Source organism: Tupaia chinensis, unplaced genomic scaffold (genome assembly GCF_000334495.1).
Source record: "Tupaia chinensis unplaced genomic scaffold, TupChi_1.0 Scaffold000251_1, whole genome shotgun sequence".
Lineage (NCBI taxonomy): Eukaryota > Metazoa > Chordata > Mammalia > Scandentia > Tupaiidae > Tupaia > Tupaia belangeri.
In genome coordinates, this window is record NW_006159731.1 from 7,616,549 (window position 1) to 7,638,006 (window position 21,458).

A 21,458-nucleotide genomic window follows, 5' to 3' on the forward strand; every position below is an offset into this window, starting at 1 on the left:
TAATGTAACTTACAACATTTTATTTTCTTTTGTGGTTCATAGAACATTCCAGTATGCCAGTAGAAAAAAATATCACTTTAGAAAAGCCTTCTAATATAGAACTTGTGTGCCAGTTTACAAAATCTGGGGATCTAAATTCAGTAAATGTGACTTGGAGAAAAGATGATGAACTACTTGAGAATAACTACCTTGTCAATGCAACAGGAAACATCCTATACACCCAATACAAGTGAGTATACAATCTGTTCATCTGTATTGTAAACCCAGATTAGTGAGATGAAATTTTTTTTAAGAATTACTGTATTTAACTTTATTTATTTATTTATTTATTTAAATTTGACCAGATAGAGACAGCACAAGAGAGAGAGAGAGAGAGAGAGAGAGAGAGAGAGAGAGAAAAGAGAAAGTGAGAAAGCAAGCTGCTAGGTCTGGGACTCAAACCACAGTCGACCAGTGACCTTAACCACCTGCCGGCCTCAAGTCTGAAATATTTTTGCTAATGGAGCATTTTTCCTCTACAGTCACTTCCACATTATGCTAATCTTCTAATTTGCATATTTACAGAATTATTGCTATTTTAAAATGTTGTTTAATGGCTAAGTCTTTTCATTTTCATTAATGGGTTGTAATATTTTTTTTGAGAACTAAGCCTATATTACTAACTTGAATTATCTTTAGGTTCACCATCATTGATAACAAGCAGCTGGGAAGTTATTCTTGTGTCTTTGAAGAAGGAAAGGAACAAAGGGGAACATTTAATTTCAAAGGTCAGTATTAATAACTTGAATATTAGTAAGATTAACAACTTGAGCATTAATGTTTCCTCTAATTTTACAATTATTTCTACAATAATAAATATAATGCATCTGAGGGAAAATCATGCTTTGTGCTGATTTTAGAGGTGACCTTGAAAATGGTCTTGAATAAAGCCAAAAAGATAAATAAATAAGTGACCTTGCATTCTCCAATTGATTCCCTTTCTCCTTCTACTTCCCTGCTTAAAGCACAGGTTTTTATTCAAATGGCCAGCCTCACAGATTATTAGTTAATCACACTGACTTTACTGTTGAATTTACTGACTTATTTAGCCCTCTAAATTTAGAAATTTTATATTTTCCTTCAGATTTGTAAGTTATTGCATTCTTTCCCTGGGAGAATATAGTTTGGTGTTGTATATCACTGGGTCCAGGACTTGGGATTTTAGGGTTGCGTAAAATTTAGAAATAACATGGAGAGCCACAAAGAATGGCCTGCATTTTGTATCATCAAGTAAGGGCATTAAAAAATACATACACAGAAGCCCTAGAATTAATTCAACTCTTTCCCGTGAAAGAATTATCATCTAAAACTTCAGAAAGTCTCAATGTCATAAAAAGACTGAAATGTATTAGAAGACTTTTCTAAAGTGTTATTTTTTTTTTCTACTGGCATACTGGAATGTTCTATGAACCACAAAAGAAAACAAAATGTTGTAAGTTACATTAGAAGGGCATTCCAACCTATAAAGCATTTTATTTTTGCCATATTAACTCTCTTTTGCCATATTAACTCCTTTTAGGCTTTGCTTTGTGAGAATTTTCCAGGGAACCTGAAAATTATTTTCCACTTTGCCTAAAATTTCTGAAGCCTCACTGGCTTCTTTGACAGAATGTAGATGTTACCCCAAGGTTCCATTGGGAGCGGAGTGGTCTGCTCCGTCAGAGCTGTGAGATGGGATGGCTTCCTCCTGTGGCCCTTGCTGTGGCTCTGCACCCACAGGCATGTTTTCTTTATGGCGCTTTGTCACTGTTCTGATGTGGTCAATATAACAAGTCCTGTATTTGTACATTTTGGTCTCTCCATAGGCAGAAACTAGTATTAGTCTTTGATTATTTTGATCATGTGTATTTTTTCTTAACTTTCTTTTCTCTGTTTTGCCTGATCTAACTTAATGAAGGAAAGGAGACACTGTATATATGCCTTTTCTGTTTCCTTTTCCTTCCCTGCTCCTTTCCTTTCTTTTCTTTTCCCTGCCCTGCCCTCCCTCACCCCTCTCCCCTTATGCTTCCTTTCCTTTTGTTTTACTCTCCTTTTCTTCCCTTGTCTTTGTCCTTCACTGTCTTTTTATTCCTTCTTGCCTCCCTTCCTCCTCTTTCTCTCTTTTCTCTTTTTCTTTCTAATGAACAGAAAGAATATTAAACACAAACACATACACCCCTAAAATAACTCAGTAAACCCATGTTATTGTTTCCTTAAATATTGATTATATTACATTTACCCTGATTAGTTTTTTGTAATAAATCACTTATATTGTTATATGGAAATATCATTCTTGCTTCTAATGTAAAGATTAACAAAATTGTTTTACATTTTGAAATACCAGTACATTTAATGCCAAGTATTTTTAGGGAAAACTTCTTGATTTCCTTAACTTTTTTTTTTTAATGTTTTGCCTTAAGGCACTTATGCTCACCAGAGAGAGACAGAGACAGTGAGAAGGGAAAATGAGGATTCATTGTCCCATGGGGATGGCCATGACACAATCTCTCCTTTCAGGATTTTGGGCATGCACAGAAGTGGACCTGGTGCACGTTTCAAGACGCTGGGTCTAGGACTAAAACTGCCGTCAGCCATGTGGGAGTCCAGGACCTAAACCACCATACTACCTGCTGATCACAATTCCTCAACTATTTTAAGATAACTAAGCTGTTGTGTGACCAACAGATGGTGAAATGGTTATGTTGCTAGACTGTGGTTTGAGTCCTGGACCTGGTGTCTTAAACTCACTCCAGGGGTGTGTGTGTGTGTGTGTGTGTGTGTGTGTGTGTACCTAAGAAAGAACCTGAGAGGAAACGGAGGAGAAGGGATTACACCATGGCCAATTTCCCTGGGGTGGGGGTGGAGGGGTGATTTCTTGCTTTCTGTCTCTCTCTGTCTTTCCAGAGAGTGTACATACCCTATAGCAAAAGTCTCTCTTAAAAAAAAAAAAAAACAGAGAGAGAATTAAGCTGTTGCTGGCTACTCTCAGAAGCACTAATACAAGAACTAGGTTTTGAGTCTAGTCTTTAAGTACTGCAAAGAGCCACTGGATATTTAATTTTTCTTTTTTTTTTTCCTTTTTTAGTTTACTTGAAGCAGTTTAGTACAACTAATTTGTTTTTTAATGCACATTTAACATTAATAGAACTTGAAAGTATATTCCTTATCTTGAAGATCTTTATCAAATTAATAAGTTGGTCTTACAGCTCTTCCCTTGGTAAAATGATAAGTATCCGTAATTTGTCTAAATTAAATATTGCTTAAAGAAATAACTTTATTTGAGTAGAATCTAAAGGCGGCTATAGAACAATTCCTATTATAGTTATTATTTAATTAGGTCTTTAAGGCTTATGGAATGGTATATGTTTTTATAAATATTCTCTCTTCACGTAGTTTGCTTATGGTTTTTCCTAAGAATTATCATTTTTTGTTAGCAACATTATAATTGAATGTAGATTTAAAAAAAAGTCTGTTTTATCCTCAATGTTAAATTGAGCCCCCAATTTTGTTGTTGTTTTGCCATTTGAGTACATGAATCACCTATAGTGCATGAACGTGAACCCTCAGAGTAGTTCATTAGCAAAATTCCTGCTTCTGTGTTTACAGGAGCTGGTCAATTTATTACTACAAAATTGTAAAAGACCTCAACATCACTAAGTAGTGCAGTACAAAACCAATCCTGCTGACTACTATGTGTTTGGCTACTGATGCCAGGACAGGGAAGACTCTGGCAGCAGTGCTCACTGGAAACTGGGAACTGCTAATACCTCAGTGGGTACTTTTTACCCGAGAAAGATGAGTGATGGTCCACATTGTGTCTCAGTGAGGGGTCAAATACTCTGAGTCATTGCTGAAAACTTCCATAAGATTTCATCCATGTTAAAAATCTCTTAGTAGAAAGTATGCAAAAATTTAATTGGTAAAGAGCAAGAACTTTTGAGAAGTCATGGTGAGATTTTGATATTACCAAATGCTGTGAAACCTGTCATGGCTCAGCCATCTGTCTTTTTTGGGAAGTATACAAGAAGTCAAAGTTTTAAAAAGTACATAATTGACTCAACTGTGCTTTCGGCCCCAAATCGCAGCGCTGAAACCCAGTGAGCTGTCTTTGAGCATATGGAAGAATGTTTTTCCTAAGGTGATAGTAGCAAATGCCCTCAGATGAAAAATGACATCTAGGGCAATCTGCTGTAGTCTATGAATATGCAGATATGAATTTCCAACATTGAATCTCCACAGGGCTATTACTTTTACTGGATAGGTCCAAACCCTGTCTCCCTAGACATTAACATGAATCAGCAGTTGCAACATCTTCAAACTTGGATTATTCCAACCCCAAGACTCTCAGGTGCTCTACTTCAAACAAAAATCTCGAAAGGAAAATGGGGGCACATTAAAAACCTGTCTTACTGTCCTTATGTTAATAAAATATCTTCAGACGTAAGCAGTGGCCCAGAACCAGGTGTGACACCTCCCTTCCCCCTACCAAATAGCTCAAACGAATGACTGTTTCCTGAACATGGTGCATTTTATTATTTCAACCCACATTGCTGTTAGCAGGTATACAAAGCATATGGAGAAATGATTAATGTTATCCTGGGGATTGGTCTGGGGAACATCCCACAAAACAGAAGAAATAAAAAGATACCACAGTTTTCATTTCATCTTCTCCGTATCGTCACTCAGCCATTGTCAGTAATCTGCAGTCGACAGCTTGATCTTCCTAGGTAATGGGGAATTTAACAGTGTAAGATTTTCTTGAAAAGCTCCATTTAGCTGCCAGTTATACGTCCCAAGCATGTGCCTCTTAGGGGCAGATTGAAAACATTTTCTCTTTTGCTATGTTTTTCCCCGTGCACTGCCTTTCATCTGCTTTTGATTTCTAGCCTGTGGGTAAATTTCAATATTTTGATCATATTTCAACACACATTTTTCTGCTAAAGCATGACCTGCTCTGCAGAGAGAAACAGGCAGAGACTGAGAAATAGAATATTTAGGAGATAAACAATCTGGGAAAGCAGAAACTGCCCCTGACCAGTGCCCAGAATGACCGGTTTCAAAGTATGCTCTTTAAAGCAGTGTTTGTTTTAATAGGAGCCTGGCCTAGTTCTGGAAGTAATTGCATCCAAACTTTACTGATACGCTTTCTTTCTTTCCACATGGAACTCCAGAAGCGTGGATCCATTCTATCTGAGATTTGGAGGGAATTTTGGCTTCAGAAAATAATTCCTATTTTAGCCAAGCCCTAATCACTGCTTAATCTGTAGGGTTATAGTTGACATCTTCCCTAAAGGAAGGTTGATCTTTTCAAGCAGGACTTTATTCTTCAAATGCCTTGTGTTTTCACACTTTACCTTGTTAATAAAACCACACCAGGTATTGGGTATTTTGGAAAGAAAGTATGTTTAGCAAGTGGTGTTGATCTGATTCAGTGCTTTGTCAGGAGATCCAAGAACACCTTAGTTCTCTTGGCCCAGCACTCCTCTTCACAACAAAAATCTCAGCTGTAGAAATTTTACATATGTAGGCATCCTTTGGTATCCGTGGGATATTGATTCCAGGATGCTCACAGCTACTAACATCTTCAGATGCTCAAGTCAGTTCCATAAAATGTTGTAATATTGGCATGTAACCTACAGGGATCACCCTGTGTGCTTTAAATCACCTCTAGATTAATTATAATACCTAATGCAATGTGAAGAGTTGCTGTTCTATATTGCTTTCTCTTGTTGTTTCATTCCTTGTTATCATTAATATTTTTCCAAGTATTTTCATGCCATGGTTGATTGAATCTGTGGATGTGGAGCTCATGGATACAGAGGACTGACTGTATGTACAAAAAGAAGAAACAAAGCATTTTATTATTGGTCAGTCGTTAATACACACACTGCTGTAGAATTGCATATGAGGCTTGACCGCATGGACAGCTGATTTCCTTTTCTTCAGCTGTTTCTTACTAACTTTAAACCAAAGCAGACTAGTCTACACACTCACAAACCAAAATTTATTTGTTTCTTACTTCTCTGGAAAGGAAAATAAATCCTCCTCAACTAGAGGAAAATAGCATGGAGTTATTTCTGTCTCCACATTCCCAGTTCTGAAATAAAGGGCCTAGACAATGCACTGGAACATGACCAGTCCAGGACAAGATCTCTCTCTAGGGCTAGAAATCAGGAGGGTTGAATGAGAGGAAGGAAATTTATATAGAGATCATCAGGGACCTCAGTCCATAGGCCACTGCCCAGCCTGCTATTGCCACATTTTTCAATATCTAGTGAAGAAACTGTCTTACTACAAAAAAGAGAAAAGATACAGAATGAAATGTTCTGTGGTTCAGCCTAATTGAGCCTTAATCATTTTGACATCGAAACATTTTCTTGTTTCTCAAGAATTTAAGTATACCTATTACGTTACTAGCAGGACAGATGGTTAGCCTGTTGTTTTGGATCCAAGAATCACTTCTAATTTTCATATCTTGGTTATTTTCCTCCATCATAATGCAATCAGGGTCTTCAAATGAGCTCTGTTGTGGCAGCTATAGACTGAGGAAATTGACTCAAATGAACAAAAGTAGCTCGATCTAATAGGGTAGAACACTTCCGTGAGATACAAGCTCTTTACTTTTTTTTTTATCTAGAAAATATATTTGTATGGAGTTACCCACTTACATAAAAAGTTAGCTTATGGTTATATCAAAGTATTTGCTTTATTCTGCCTTTTCTTGTTAGAACCTATATGTTATGCACGGGCCATTTCCTTTTTATGCTTTGGCTTTATAGTAAACTGTAAAGTTGTTCTATGTATTCGTTCTGCTCCATATACCACCTGGGCCTGGTAACAAAATGTTTTTAAATTTTTGAACCAATTTTATTTCTTGTTATTGGTAAGGAGCTGTAATTAGCAGTGTGATTAAAATTGTTCTAATTTATACTTAAATTATAATGCCTATACAACATAATCTTCTTCAGCTGCTTTAGCCAAACTCTTGAATGTATAGTTAAAGCAGTAGAATTAGCTTCATACTTTCATTGAAAAGCTTATTGTATGGTATTCATGGGTGGGTTGGTACCATCATCAGTGTCTCAAAAGCTACTGCTTTTTATTCTTTGGGTCTTTTCTCTTGTGAATGAGTCCTCTTTTTAAAATCATTTTACTCTCTTAGTCTTTCTCACGTGGGTTGGGTAGTTCATTTAGCGCACTCTCCTCATTCTTGGGTGTTTTCCACATAGGAACATGGTTCTGAGACATATTCAGGTGAATTTCCAGTTTTCCTTTTTCTAGGTCTTATTTCTTTTCCGCTTTCTATGACCAGCTGGCCTAGAAATCTTCCATGTCAAGATAATTCATCCCATTAAACTGGCTAATAGCCACTATGTAGAGGGGCTATGGGCATGACAAACTGAGAGAAAGCTTATTTAAGGAAAGCAGTACTGGGTACCCCACATTGCAGTAGTTAAGCACAGTGCTTTGGGAACTGGATCCTACATGGCTGACTACAGTTTAATTTCTGGCCATGGAGGCCTGAAAAATAGGCTAGGTGTATGTGCATGGATTCTCAAAATCCTGATGGGATAGAAAAATGGAGGGAAAATGATTGTGGTGTGACCATATCTCATTGGGAAGAGTGCTCCCACTCTCTCTGGTGAGTGCATGTGCCCTCTGACAATTAAAGAAAAAAACAAAACTTAAAGAAAAAAAGAGAAAAGAAAATTAGTGCCATTGCATAATCACTATAAAAGTTTGTATCTGTGGTGTTTACCATGTACAAAGCACTTTCCATACCAGGTCCCCTTATTTAATCCTTTACAAGAATGGATACGACCTGCCCATGTTCTCAAAGTGTGTAACACCAAAGCTATAATTCCAAGTCAAGTATTTTCTGGTCTGAGATCTTATCTTTGTCACATAATTGTCACTATATGTTGACTCCTTCAAACACTCATGTCTTGACCTCTGAAATGTTCACTTATTAACCCTTAAAGCCCTCAGACTTGGCCAGTAGAGAGTGTGGGACACTCGTAGCTTCTCAGAGGGAGTGCTTAGCAGACCTTCCAGTCAGCTCACCAGTTCTTCCTTCAGGCAGCAAGTTAAACTGGTCACAGGCATTCACCTCTCCTGTCACCTCCCTCAGTAGCACTCAAGTCACTCCTGGTTAGGTGTTCATTGACCATTAGTGGGGTGATTGCAAATGCACTTCTGTGTTTAATGTTAGATTATAGATAATTCTATTTCATCAGAACATATTTTCTTGGTCATGAAAAGTGTGGGAACCACTGACTTACAGATTTCTTGGTCATCTTCCTTACATTTACTTGAAGCATTTACACGTTTGTGGTGACATATCTTCTCTATTTGCATTTCTATTACTAGCAATTCCTCAGCCCTCTGGGGATCAGCAGTTTTCAGAACGAGTAATATGTGCAATTATATTGGAGCCAAGAATTTAGACCCATTTTGAACAATAAGGAAATCAAAATAAAGTTGACCTCACTCACCATTATAACATTAATCAGTGAGGACAAAACTCATACAGAGGCCCTTTTTACCAATTCCAGTTTTAACCCTTGTCTGGTGGTTATACAGATCAAATTTCTTTTTCAGTTATTAACAATTGTTTTCCCCCTCTTCACATCTTTACCATTTATATATCCAGCAAATGCCCAATTTTCTTTGTGTAGTAGATACTCAGGAGCTCTTGAAAAATGTATTTAATCCAGAAACCTAATGCTAGCAATTGGAATTAATGTTTCCATTCCAAAGCCTTTCCTGTACAAATATGAGATCTACAATAGCCAATGAGCGGTGCAGCAGTAACACAATGCTCCGTGATGCTGAGGTCATAAGGAAGGTCCTGGTTTTGCGCCCCAAGGTCTCCTAGTGCATGTGACATGTGCACAATGTTTGCATATAATCTAGCTGGCTGACTCTGGTTGCAGAATTATGGTGAGAAGACCCTATTGAGGGTGTTTTTCTCTTTCTCTCATCCCCTTAGTCTCTCTTTCACCCTCTCTCATGGGAGAAACAAATAAGCTTAAAAAGATAAAATAACAAATGAATATTAAATAATATCTATAAAATTTATCATCATAGTATCAACATTTGAACATTATAATATCACTCATCCTCTCTGTGCTGGCAAACTAAACAAACAAAAAAAGTAAATACAATCCTACAGAACCAAAAATCTGTTAAAACTGGTAAAAGAAGAAAAGAAAAAACTCAACAAAAGTAATCTTTTTGATCAATCTGTTTTCAGTTAGTATATATTCTAGAATATATCTTTTGAAGTCAATCAGAAGGAATTGATTTCACTATGTAGGCTCTTCACGAAATTTTTCTACTGTATTTTTATGTTATTTCGGTTTCCTTTACAAAGTTATTTACATCTTTAAGACATATTTTTTTGAAATCCATTGCTCATTTTTATCTTGGTACTAATGGCATCTGCCTCAAACTTTCTTTCCTAAAAAAGGTATCGTGATGTGTATTAATAGATATTATAAAACCATTATTTTCTGAGACCAGCAGATGGTGCAATGGTTATGTCGCTGGACTGCCATGTAGTTGACCATGGTTTGACTCCTGGTTGCTTAAAACTCTCGCCAGAGCCATGTGTGTACATGGCCAAAATTCTGAGAGGAGACTGGAGGAGAAGAGATTATTTCGTGGCCATCACCCCTGGCGGGGTTGATTTTTCACTTTCTGTCTCTCTGTCTCTCCAGTGAGCAGTGTGCCCTACATAAAAAATTTCTCTAAAAAATTTTTTTGTTTTATACTGTTCCCTTTTTCTTAATTTTCCTTTGTTTTTCCTTCACATTCATACCTATTCTTTTCATTTGCTTTTTAAATAAATCTCTGTCAGTTAAAGATTCCAATCCAGGAAATTTTGTCTCCTCACTCAAATGCTAAGGATAAAACTTTGAAGAAAATGATTGCTTTAAGGTAACTCAGTAGGTTGGAGGTAAGGAAAGTTTCAAAAATATGAAGCTTCTTCCTTTTTCAGAACTTGTAACAGTTTATTACAATATTTGTAATAGTAATTAGACTCCATAATAGAAGACCTTTATTCCAGTTCTACATAGGAGACAATTATATTGAAGATGTCTACCTACCACGGTACTATAGTTATTACCATAACTGACTATACCTTTATTATAGAGTAGCTTCTTTTTCTTTTCTTATATTCTAGAATATATCTTTTGAAGTCAATCAGAAGGAATTGATTTCACTATGTAGGCTCTTCACGAAATTTTTCTACTGTATTTTTATGTTATTTCGGTTTCCTTTACAAAGTTATTTACATCTTTAAGACATATTTTTTTGAAATCCATTGCTCATTTTTATCTTGGTACTAATGGCATCTGCCTCAAACTTTCTTTCCTAAAAAAGGTATCGTGATGTGTATTAATAGATATTATAAAACCATTATTTTCTGAGACCAGCAGATGGTGCAATGGTTATGTCGCTGGACTGCCATGTAGTTGACCATGGTTTGACTCCTGGTTGCTTAAAACTCTCGCCAGAGCCATGTGTGTACATGGCCAAAATTCTGAGAGGAGACTGGAGGAGAAGAGATTATTTCGTGGCCATCACCCCTGGCGGGGTTGATTTTTCACTTTCTGTCTCTCTGTCTCTCCAGTGAGCAGTGTGCCCTACATAAAAAATTTCTCTAAAAAATTTTTTTGTTTTATACTGTTCCCTTTTTCTTAATTTTCCTTTGTTTTTCCTTCACATTCATACCTATTCTTTTCATTTGCTTTTTAAATAAATCTCTGTCAGTTAAAGATTCCAATCCAGGAAATTTTGTCTCCTCACTCAAATGCTAAGGATAAAACTTTGAAGAAAATGATTGCTTTAAGGTAACTCAGTAGGTTGGAGGTAAGGAAAGTTTCAAAAATATGAAGCTTCTTCCTTTTTCAGAACTTGTAACAGTTTATTACAATATTTGTAATAGTAATTAGACTCCATAATAGAAGACCTTTATTCCAGTTCTACATAGGAGACAATTATATTGAAGATGTCTACCTACCACGGTACTATAGTTATTACCATAACTGACTATACCTTTATTATAGAGTAGCTTCTTTTTCTTTTCTTTCTTTCTTTCTTCTTTTTTTTTTTTTTTTTTTTTTTTTTTTTTTTTTTTTTTTTTAGATTTTGGCCATAAGACACATGCACTTGCCAAAGACAGAAATAGAGAGAGGGAAAGTGAGAAATCACCTCCTTACCCCCTGGGGTTGGCCGTGCTGCAATCCTGGCCATGCCACAATCCCCTCTACTCCATTCTCCTCTCAGGATTTTGGACCCTCACAATTGGCATGATTCTGAAGCCTTAGGGTCCAGGACTCATACTATGGTTGGCCATGTGGGAGTTTAGTGGATTTAATCGCCATGCTACCTGCTGATCCAATTTAGTTTAGTTTCATCTTATTTATAACTAAAACTACATGAAATCATATACTAATGAAAAAAGGAAAGAAAAAGTATGTCTTCAAATTTAATTCCCTTTGTTTAAACGGTTTGAATAATATACATTGTTCTAAATTATTCTTAGTCCCTGAAATTCATGGAAAAAGCAAACCATTGATTACTTACGTGGGGGATTCTACTGTTTTGGTATGCAAATGTCAAGATTGTTTTCCTTCAAGATGGACCTGGTATAGTAGTAATGGGAGTGTACAGGTAAGATCGCATTTCTTTGATATGAAAAAGATAATGAAAAGCCTTTTCTTCATATATAACAATATTGTAACAGACTCAGAGTTTCTAGAATGATTTATGGTGTTGTTGTTATCTTGTTCATTAATATATATCAACAAAGAAAGGGCAATGATAAATGGAGTAGTTATTTGATATTTTTAACGTATTACATTATATGTCTAAATATATTCATGTTTCATCAGCTAATACCTTTTGTTTTGAAAATTTATTTAAATTCTTTGAAAGGAAGTTACAATTTATTTTTAGTTGACTAGTTTGTAAATAACTTCATCAGAACAGATTCTTTGTTTCTTATCATTCCATGAAAGTAATTAGAAAAAAAAAAAACAGCCTTCTTTTCCAGCTGTCTCCTGAAATATCTGTGCTAGGATGCAACCTAATGGTACCATTTGAGAGAAGAATGAAAATTTGATAATTTAAAATTAGTTCTGAGGTCTGACAGGGCCATTTGCTTTCCCTGGCCTTTCATACCTGAGGGGAGCTAAATATTTTTAATACCTATTAACCCAAGAGAAATGGCTTATTCCAAGAGCCAACATTAAGAAAAGCATGAGTATTCAATAACCCATTTGCTTTCTTCTTCCCAAATAGCCTTTAAGGGTAGGAAAATTTAGGACATTGTTTTTATGATATACCCTTCTCTTGCCTCAAGGTACTAATGAGCACTGAAATTAAAGTCCTGTTCTAGGCAAGCTAGAATTCTAGAAGAAACATACAAAACTATAGATCTAACAATGAAATACTAAATTTCTTCTTAGACAAAATTGGCTCCGTTATGGACTGTTGAAGGTCTACAGGGAAGGACTTAGAAGGAGTATATCTGATTCTGTGGTAACATCAGTTTAATTTTCCAAAGAAATCATGTAAATGTAGACTGAAACCATTCCTACCTGTACTTTTCTTCTTGATAATTAGGAAAGGTTATCATAGTGTGTATGTAAATATTTTTTTAAAAACATATGAATTTGTGGGAATAATATCTGGTGGGGTCTTAGAAGGACACTGCCTTATGCATATGTGATACCAGACAGCCAGTAACCTAAATCTTAATTGTATGAACTGTTAGAATGTTGTTTTACACATGCCTGAGATTCTCTCTATTTGCTATCCTAATCATTATCCTCTTCATTTGACCCTGAAAATGAGTCAGAGTAGGGTCTGAGAAAAGTACAGGGAAGAAGGTACCGGTAACAACATTAAGCCAAGTGGTTTTTCAGAATTTAGAGCAACCAACTGCATCAGAATCAGCTGGGTACTTATGAAAAATGCAGTACTTTAATTTGTCAGTGCCAACACAGAGAGTGCATTTGTGCAAGTTTCCCGGGAAATGCTGTGCATGTGGAGCTAGGTCACTCTAATTTTTTATTGACAAATATGTCCATAGATATCGCTTTAGATAACTTCCAAGAGTATTCATTTGCAGATTAACATTTATGGAACAGTTCAGTTGAATGATAGAGCAGCAAAGGCATCCGATGGCCTGAGAATAAGATTTTAAGATGAAATAAAGCAGACTCCAGATACTGAGTTGTCAGAAAAGTCATGATGTATTTTTACTATGTTTTTTCAATGCAAAACATGACATTTCTGATTACCCAATAGCTTAGTAAGTATCTGACCAGCCTGGGGCCAACCAGCCAATCTTAGCTGGTGAAGCCAACTCGCCAGAGAGAGGAGGAAATTTCATCTAGGCAAATACAGAAGGGACGCAGACCACCCAGAGAGCAGGTCCCAGGGGAGAATGAGAGGGTTTCTGCTTCTCCATTCACTCCGAAGGCCCAAGATTTTATTTCCTCACATTGTCAGAGCATGTGATCATTGATAGGCGTGATCAGCCTCAGGGATGGCAGTTGCTTCAGTGTATGCCTGCGCTTATGAGGGAAGAAGTACTTGGACTCAACACTTGCCAGGGATTAGAACGTGAAGCCCAGATGGCTGGAATTTTTCTGTTATTTTAACTCTCATATAATATTTACTCATGATGACCTACTTGCTGCTGTCACAAACACTCAGTACTGCATCCTTACCCCAAAGTAGGCTTTTTTTCCTGTTTGCTATCTGGGAGTCAAATTCTGGGTAAGACTAAACCTCTATTATATACATAACTTCTCACAAATTTTAATATGCTTTTTCCTACTTAGCAATTTTCTTACAGCTTTTGCTCATAGTAGACATGTATCTTTCATGCAATATGATACAAATGAATTTCACTGTCTCCTTTTATTAGATTCCTGTTGATGCCCAAATGAATAATAAGTATGTGGTCAATGGAACATATGCTAATGAAACAAGACTTAAGATAACACAACTTTCGGAGGAAGATGGAGGGTCTTACTGGTGCCAGGCAGTATTCCAACTAGGCGAGAGTGAAGAGCAAATCGAACTTGTTGTTCTGAGCTATCTGGTGCCCCTCAAACCATTTCTTGCAATAGTGGCTGAGGTGGTTCTTTTGGTGGCTATTATTCTGCTTTGTGAAATGTATACGCAAAAGAAAAAGAAGCACCCAGGTAGTATTTATCATTTTTAGATAATGTTATCACTTAGTTCTGAGAACTGTCACTTAATTATGATTTGGATTATGACTCAATACATTACAGTGACTTTGGATTTGGGAGGGGAATCAAATTTTTCTTCCTTGGAGCAGTATTTATGTTGAAGATGATGGTGACAGTGAGCTATGAACCCCTATTGATGAGCCTCTTGTTTGAGCTTCCTGAAATTTTAATATTAGAAAATGCCCTTTTCCCTTTTCTTTTGGTGTTGGTACCTCAGCACCAATTAGGTGATTTATGTCTTAACAGCAAAATGTTAAAAAAAAAAAAAAAAAAAAAAACAACTATGATAGAATAATTAAAAGGGCTCAAAGACGAAAAATTGTTCCTTAACTTAGATAATTTGTTTTTTTAAACAAATAGTTTATCAAGCATTCCGGGATTTTTGTAAAAGGAACATTGTCCTGTCACAGTTTCCTATTTTTATAGCTCATGCCTGATGGGTTATAGGCTGAGAAACCAATGCACCTCGAGAAAGTTTATTGTACATCTATATCATTTCTGGGTTTTTACTAAGTTTAAAATAACTTAAATAACAACTAATCAATCTTATTTTGAAAATCTTAGGGCACTCCGCTATGCTTAATCAGAAATGCACATAATGCAGATAAAAAGAAGGCATGCATGAGGGGCATCTAGCTAATGTGGCGTGTGTCTCTTTCATTCCTGAGAAGGAAAACAGCACGATGGGATAGTAACTTAGGGGGAATGTTGAGTTGAACGTGTATGACCCGTTAAAAATAATAAACTAATCTTAATAGTTGACTTTTTGTTTTTTTCACAGATCATGGAAAGGAGTTTGAACAAATTGAACACCTGTAAGTATTATGTTTTACGGATTTAAGTTTCACTTGAGTATAAGACAGATGAATATCAGACTGAATGACGATGACTTATATGTCGTTTTACAATATGGCAGGTGATAATCAGGTAGGAGCTCAGTCAACATGTGTGGTATAGGAGCTATAAGTTGATATATTTATTACATAAAACTAGAGGTTACACCCAGTTTTGTATCTACCCAGTGTATATCAAAGCAAAACTACAAATATTGGCTTCAGATTCTCAAGAGAAAGATGACTAACACTAGGTAATGAGTGTGCAGGCTGGGCCCAATACCAGTAGATAATAAATTCAGCCACCCATCAGTTATGTCAGAGGTGGTGGAAGGGTTATGGTAGGTGGGAGTGTGTGGATTCTGTACCTAAGTGGATCTGATAAGTGAGTGAGCTCCTCATTGCACCACTGGAGGTGATTGGCTTGCTTCGATGTTATATGTTTAATAGTTTTTGAAAGTTTCTTCATGTATTCCTTTTATGAGAGAGAGATAGAGACAGAGAGACAGACACCCCTAGCAGGGTCTTCACACTGTTGTCCACCCACAGTCTCAGCCAGCCCTGATCATACTTCCCCTGTCAGGCTCAGGGAGGTTGGAACCCAGGACCTTTCCCGTGTGTGTCTGGATATTTGCCACTGCCTGATCCCTAGTATGATTTTTTTTTAAATCATTTTTACTACTCATGCTTGGAGAGAAGAAAGTCTCTCTGTACATAAAATGTACAAGCTTTTGTAACTGTCATCAGTAATATTTCCTCTCCAAGCAATCCCAAATAACAAGTGAAAAGTTTTTAGGAGGTACGAATCCTGTCTGTAAGGACTTTTACATTTTAATGTGCTAGCTAGGCTCGAGATGGTGTACTGACTTAATTTTGTGCAATGTCAACATGTAGTGATTTTCTTTTTTCTGTTTTATCCAGGAAATCCGATGATAGCAATGGTATAGAAAATAATGCACCTAGGCACAGAAAAAATGTAAGTTATTTCGTGGTTTCCAAATAAAAGGTAAAATTCAATACACATAGTCTATATATTAATCCAGTTATTTTATTATTCTTTATTTTTTAGTTTCATAAAGAGTTAGCAGGGACCAGCAGTTAATGTAATGGCTATGTCGCTGGACTCCCACGTAGTCGACTGTGTTTTGAGTCCTGGACCTGGCAGCTTGCTTTCTCACCGGGCACGTGTGCGTGCGTGCCCAAGATCCCGAGAGGAGAATGAAGGAGAAGGGATTGCAGCATGGCCATTCCCCCTGGGGGGTGATTTCTCGCTTTCTGTCTCTATGTCTCTCTCTGTCTGTCTGGCGAGCGCACGTGCCCTATAGCAAAAACCTCTCAAAAAAAACAAAAACAAAAACAAAAACAAAAACAAAAAAACGTAAAAGAGCTAGCCATTCACTATGTGCTTAATTATGTTTGATCATATTATTATGGAAGAAAGTTTATAGTTATACAGAAATAAATAACATCTTTTCTAGTACCCATAGAAACCTGTCTAACAGTAAATCTTTTGTTCTATCAGTTTTACTTTTTTCTTTTTATTTGCCAGAGGGCACATGCAGATGCCAGAGAGACAGAGAAAGAGAGAGGGGGAGAAAGCTCCCCCGAGAGGAGTATGGTCATGGTGTAATCCCTTCTCCTCTGTTTCTCCATTCTGTCTGGCAAACACCCACTCATTACCTAGTGTTAGTCATCTTTTTAAGCCACTACAAAGCTGGAACTCAAAACATATGATCGACCATGTGGAATTTGGCTCTCCTAACCACTAGGCCATGGAGCCAGCCCCACTTTTCTTCTTTCTTTTTTTATAGTTCTTTTACAGTTGTCTATATAGCCTTATTTTTTCTCCCAGATTTTGTGGATTCTTCTGTTTTTTCATTTCATTTATTTTCCATGTATTTGGTACTATGAGCTAATCTATACAGTTGATTTTCTTTACTGATTAGATGCAGCATTTTCTTAGGTCTTTAACTTCAGAATAGGAACTCTTTGTTTTGACTGTAGCTTTGATCCCTCTTCCCAGCACTTTTTGCTTTGCTAAAGAGACAGTAAGTTATAGAATAACCAATACATGCTAATTATGTTTCATTATGCTTTCTTTGACTCAGGAGTCTATGGGCCAGTGAATGCACACCATCATGTCAAGAGTCATGGGAAGCTCTACAAGGAGTTTGTGTTTCATTGTTGTTTATCCTTCCTGTTAAGAACATCTGAGTTATTTTTTTAAAGGATGAAAAATTTATGCAACATGCTCAGCAGTAATATAAATAATATATGCTATCGCATATCTAAAAATATATTTTCATTCTCTAATTGTTTTGCACTAAAACAAGGTAAATTGCATTAAATATGTTCTATGCACTATAACCCAGGATAATTAATTTTATTCTGGTCTTCAAGGAATACACAGAAGAGACACCAGCAAAATCCATTATTAGTTCATAGAGCAAATGTCACTCAAAACCTGCTTTGTAACCAAAGAATTTATTAAAGAGAAAGCCTTTGCCATTTGTCCTAAAAAGTTTATTTTTTTCCTAATTATGCTTGCTGTGTATTTTTAACAGTTTTCATGTAGAGTTCATCCTTCTGAGATTGTTAAAAAAAATGTGTCTTCACTAGGAAATGAATACTATAATACTTCCTGTCTTTGCAAATGATGGTTACTTTACAATGTCTAGAAGAAAAACATATGTTTTATTCATAAGTGTTGCCTAAAGGCAAGGAAATATTACCATATGCTTGCTCCAAAACTCTGCAAAAGCAGATCTCCCAGTCATTCTTCCACTCATCTTCAGTGTGTTCCCACACCAGGCTAAAATGCTCCTTAGCCTTTAAGCAGAGCACCTTTTTAAACTATGGGATTTGGACTTCTTAAGGTACACAAGTATTGACGCTTTAGGATCGATAGAGTCATAAGGCAACACTGCCGCACGTGATGCTTTTAGGGTTCATGGTTTCTTGGTATCATTGATTCTGTATCTGGTTGTCTGCTACTCTGACTGGTTAAATAACTAAAAATGCATTCTTAATACTTTACAACGATAATTCTGTCAGAAATCTGGAAGTACTAAAGTATTTCTTCAATGTTCTTGCAGATGGCTTAGATTTATCTTCAAAAATAGAATACTTAGTTTTAATTATATATGTACCTGAAGTATTTTAAGAACTCACAATAACCAAATTAAATGAAATATGAATAGACATGAAAAGTTGTCAATGGTTTTGAATGAAATATTAAAAAATCATGCCATAAGAACTAGATGAAGTAAAAGACCATGATGTGAACTGGTGTTGGTGAGTCTAATGCTCCACCATGCTCAGAGCAACAGGGTTAAGAATAATCACAAAGATGGAAGTGCTTGGCATGGTGGCAAGGAACCAAAAATTTTTGGTGACTAGGATATTAAAATTTGGTGGAGAAGAGGGATTAATGATTGGGGGGGTGAAACTTCAGGGAACTTTACACTATATCTTAGCTAAGAAAATTATAATAAAATTCTAGTACTGAAAATTATGTGACATATTAACTAACATTTACCAATATTGGTAGTAGGAATAACACATATATTTTCATTACTTTGGGAATGCAACAAGATGCAGTATTTTTTCGTCAAGCATGTTACTGCACATTTTTTTTTTTTTTTCCCAGAATTCATCTCTTAAGTACTGGCAGACTTCATTTTATTGCTGGTCTCAAAGCCAGGCATTTGTGTTGGTTAAATTCATTATTTTCTTGACAAAATTATCTTGGGTAATTCTATATGATGGCCGACAGCCAGTAAGTTCGGTTAATTAATCTAAACCATTGGAACTCAGTCCAGTTCAAAGCAGTGTCTTTGTGAGTGGGGGTATATAAAACCAGACAACAGGCAGCTCATTTGCTGCATGCATCCTCTGTTCTTTCCACCGTTAACTATTTAGGCTGAAATCCTTTTCAAGCAAGAAACATTGCTGCCCAAAGGTAATTTATCTACAATATGCATAGAATAAATTGAATCGTTAAGTGGCAGTGCTTGATCTTCCTTTTTTTTTTTTTTCTGTTTAGCAAAGATCATTTATTTTAGTAACTTTTGGCAGAAAGTGTACTCAGAAGTTAAAGCTGATTTTTGTCATTTTAGTCTCTCTGGAGGACTTCTGAAAAATTACTTCACCACTGTTAGATTAAAAATAGAATGCTTCCACTAACTAATCTCCCAGAGAAGATAAACTGATTAAGTAGTAATGATCCCTTGTAAATTGTGGATACTTAGCGGCAGAAAAACTGAACTAGGAAAACTACTCCAAGTTTATATATTAGACACCTTGGGAAATTCTGTTACACTTTTCAGCTAACAGTTTAGATTTAATGCTGTCATAAAATTCCCAGATACTTTCAAACTCAGTGTGTGCTAAATGTAAGTCTTGTCCTTTTTCAGTCTTTCTGTTCCCCTGCCCACCCCCACACCCCCCAGCATCTAGTAACTTAGGCTCAAATGTAGAACTCATTGTGATCCTTTCTTCTCCTTTACTAATACTTATTGGCCATAAATCCCCATTTGACTTTCTTAATAGTGCATTAATCCACCTCATTGCTTCTCAACCATGCCATTACCAGCCTCAACAGCCAAAGCCTTGATTTTTCTACCTCAGTCTCATCTTCTATTAATCCCTCTCTTACATTGCTGCTCAAGTTCTCTTTTTGAAACATAAATCTCACAATGCAATTTGATGTGGCGGGTTCCATATCAAGTCCTTTGCCATTTCTTAATATTGAATTTCTCCAAATTGGTTATCTTTCTACGGTGCCTTAAAGTAGCTTTGGCACAGAGACTCAGTCCAGAATGTTCACCCTTACCCTTCAATAGCTCAATGTTAGCTTTAAAGATTTGACTCCGACTCTGTGTCTTGGAGGAACTCTCATATCCAGCAGGATATGCGCCATCGTATATGCTCAAATAACTTTATAGATTTTTGTGCTTATTACCATATACTATAAATATACACTCATTTGGTTTCCTTCATGAAATTTACCTTTTATTTCTGTGCTTTGTATTTACCGCAGAGAAAGTACAGTTGATATGTCGGGAAATATGTGTTGAATGGCTAAATGTATTAATAAAAATCAAGTTTCTTAAATTTGTGGTTATTTATTGAAAAACTAAATTATGAAAACTCAGAATTTTTTTAAAAAAAAGAGAAGAAAGCTTGCTTTTATAACTTGAGTCTGCTTCTGTTACATTAAAATTACTCGATAGTGGGAACCAGCAGTTAGCGTAATGGCTATGTCGCTGGACTCCCATGTAGTCGACCGCGGTTTGCGTCCTGGACCCAGTGGCTTAAAACTCACGCCGGGCGCGTGTGCGTGCGTGCCCAAGATCCCGAGAGGAGAATGGAGGAGAAGGGATTGCGGCATGACCATCCCCCCTGGGGGGTGATTTCTCACTTTCTGTCTCTAATGTCTCTCTCTGTCTGTCTGGTGAGCGCACGCGCCCTATAGTGAAAATCTCTCAAAAAAAAAAAATTACTCGATAGTTAATAGAAGAGAATTACTGTCAGATTTCAACAATACATGAAAGTCTTGCAAGCAAAGGGAGTTCTGTTGTAATTTCTAAATTACTATACAGACTATGCTGTTTTTAACTTACTTAAATTCCTACTCTTCATTTTTTTATGAATGGTAAAAATATAGGCCTTATACTTAATCTTTATTTTGATAAGATAATGAATTGTCTTTAATGAATTTTAGTAATTGTATTCCTTTTCACGATACTGCAGAGTTAATACTTATACCTGCTTTACTAAGTTTCTCATTTCACTTCTCCATGCCAATACCTTATGATACCTTAGAACACTTCTGAATCCAATTCAAAATTCAATAATTTTTTGATTTTTTTTTCTTCTCCCATAGTGCATGTGTGTTCACAGAGAGAGAGAGAGAGGGAGAGAGAGAGAGAGAGAGAAGAGGAGAGAGAGATATCACCCCTCAGAGGGCTATGGCCATGCTGCAATCCCTTCTCCATTTTCCTCCTGGGATTTTAGGCATGCACACACACATGCCCAGTGCAATTTTAAACTGCCGAGTCTGGAACTTGAACCATGGCTGGCCATGTAGGAGTCCATTGCCTTAGCCACTGTGACATCTACTGGCTCCCAAAAGTTAATCTTACAAGACTCAATTTTTGAAAAAAAGTGTTATTATTAATTTTGATTACTGAAAAGATAGCTTTCATCAAATTTGTCAAATAAAAAACTGTTCTGTTCTCTGGATCTTTATCTTTGAGGCACTTAAAGAAGTTTATGCAGAATGATTTGCTGAATATCTACCATACTTCTCAGTGAGAAAATGGACCTG

The 21,458-nt window shown here is 36.3% G+C and overlaps 1 protein-coding gene across 1 annotated transcript in view; it reads left to right on the forward strand.

The window, feature by feature from the left end:
• Positions 1-20,204, forward strand: part of EMB (embigin) — a 63,628-nt gene extending 43,424 nt beyond the window's left edge. The window contains exons 3-9 of the mRNA XM_027772071.1: positions 43-229; positions 679-767; positions 11,573-11,700; positions 13,967-14,246; positions 15,076-15,109; positions 16,049-16,103; positions 17,236-20,204. Of these exons, the coding sequence (XP_027627872.1) occupies positions 43-229; positions 679-767; positions 11,573-11,700; positions 13,967-14,246; positions 15,076-15,109; positions 16,049-16,103; positions 17,236-17,253 (791 nt within the window). The 3' untranslated portion in view covers positions 17,254-20,204. The remainder of the gene's footprint in view (positions 1-42; positions 230-678; positions 768-11,572; positions 11,701-13,966; positions 14,247-15,075; positions 15,110-16,048; positions 16,104-17,235) is intronic.
• Positions 20,205-21,458: the final 1,254 nt, after the last annotated feature.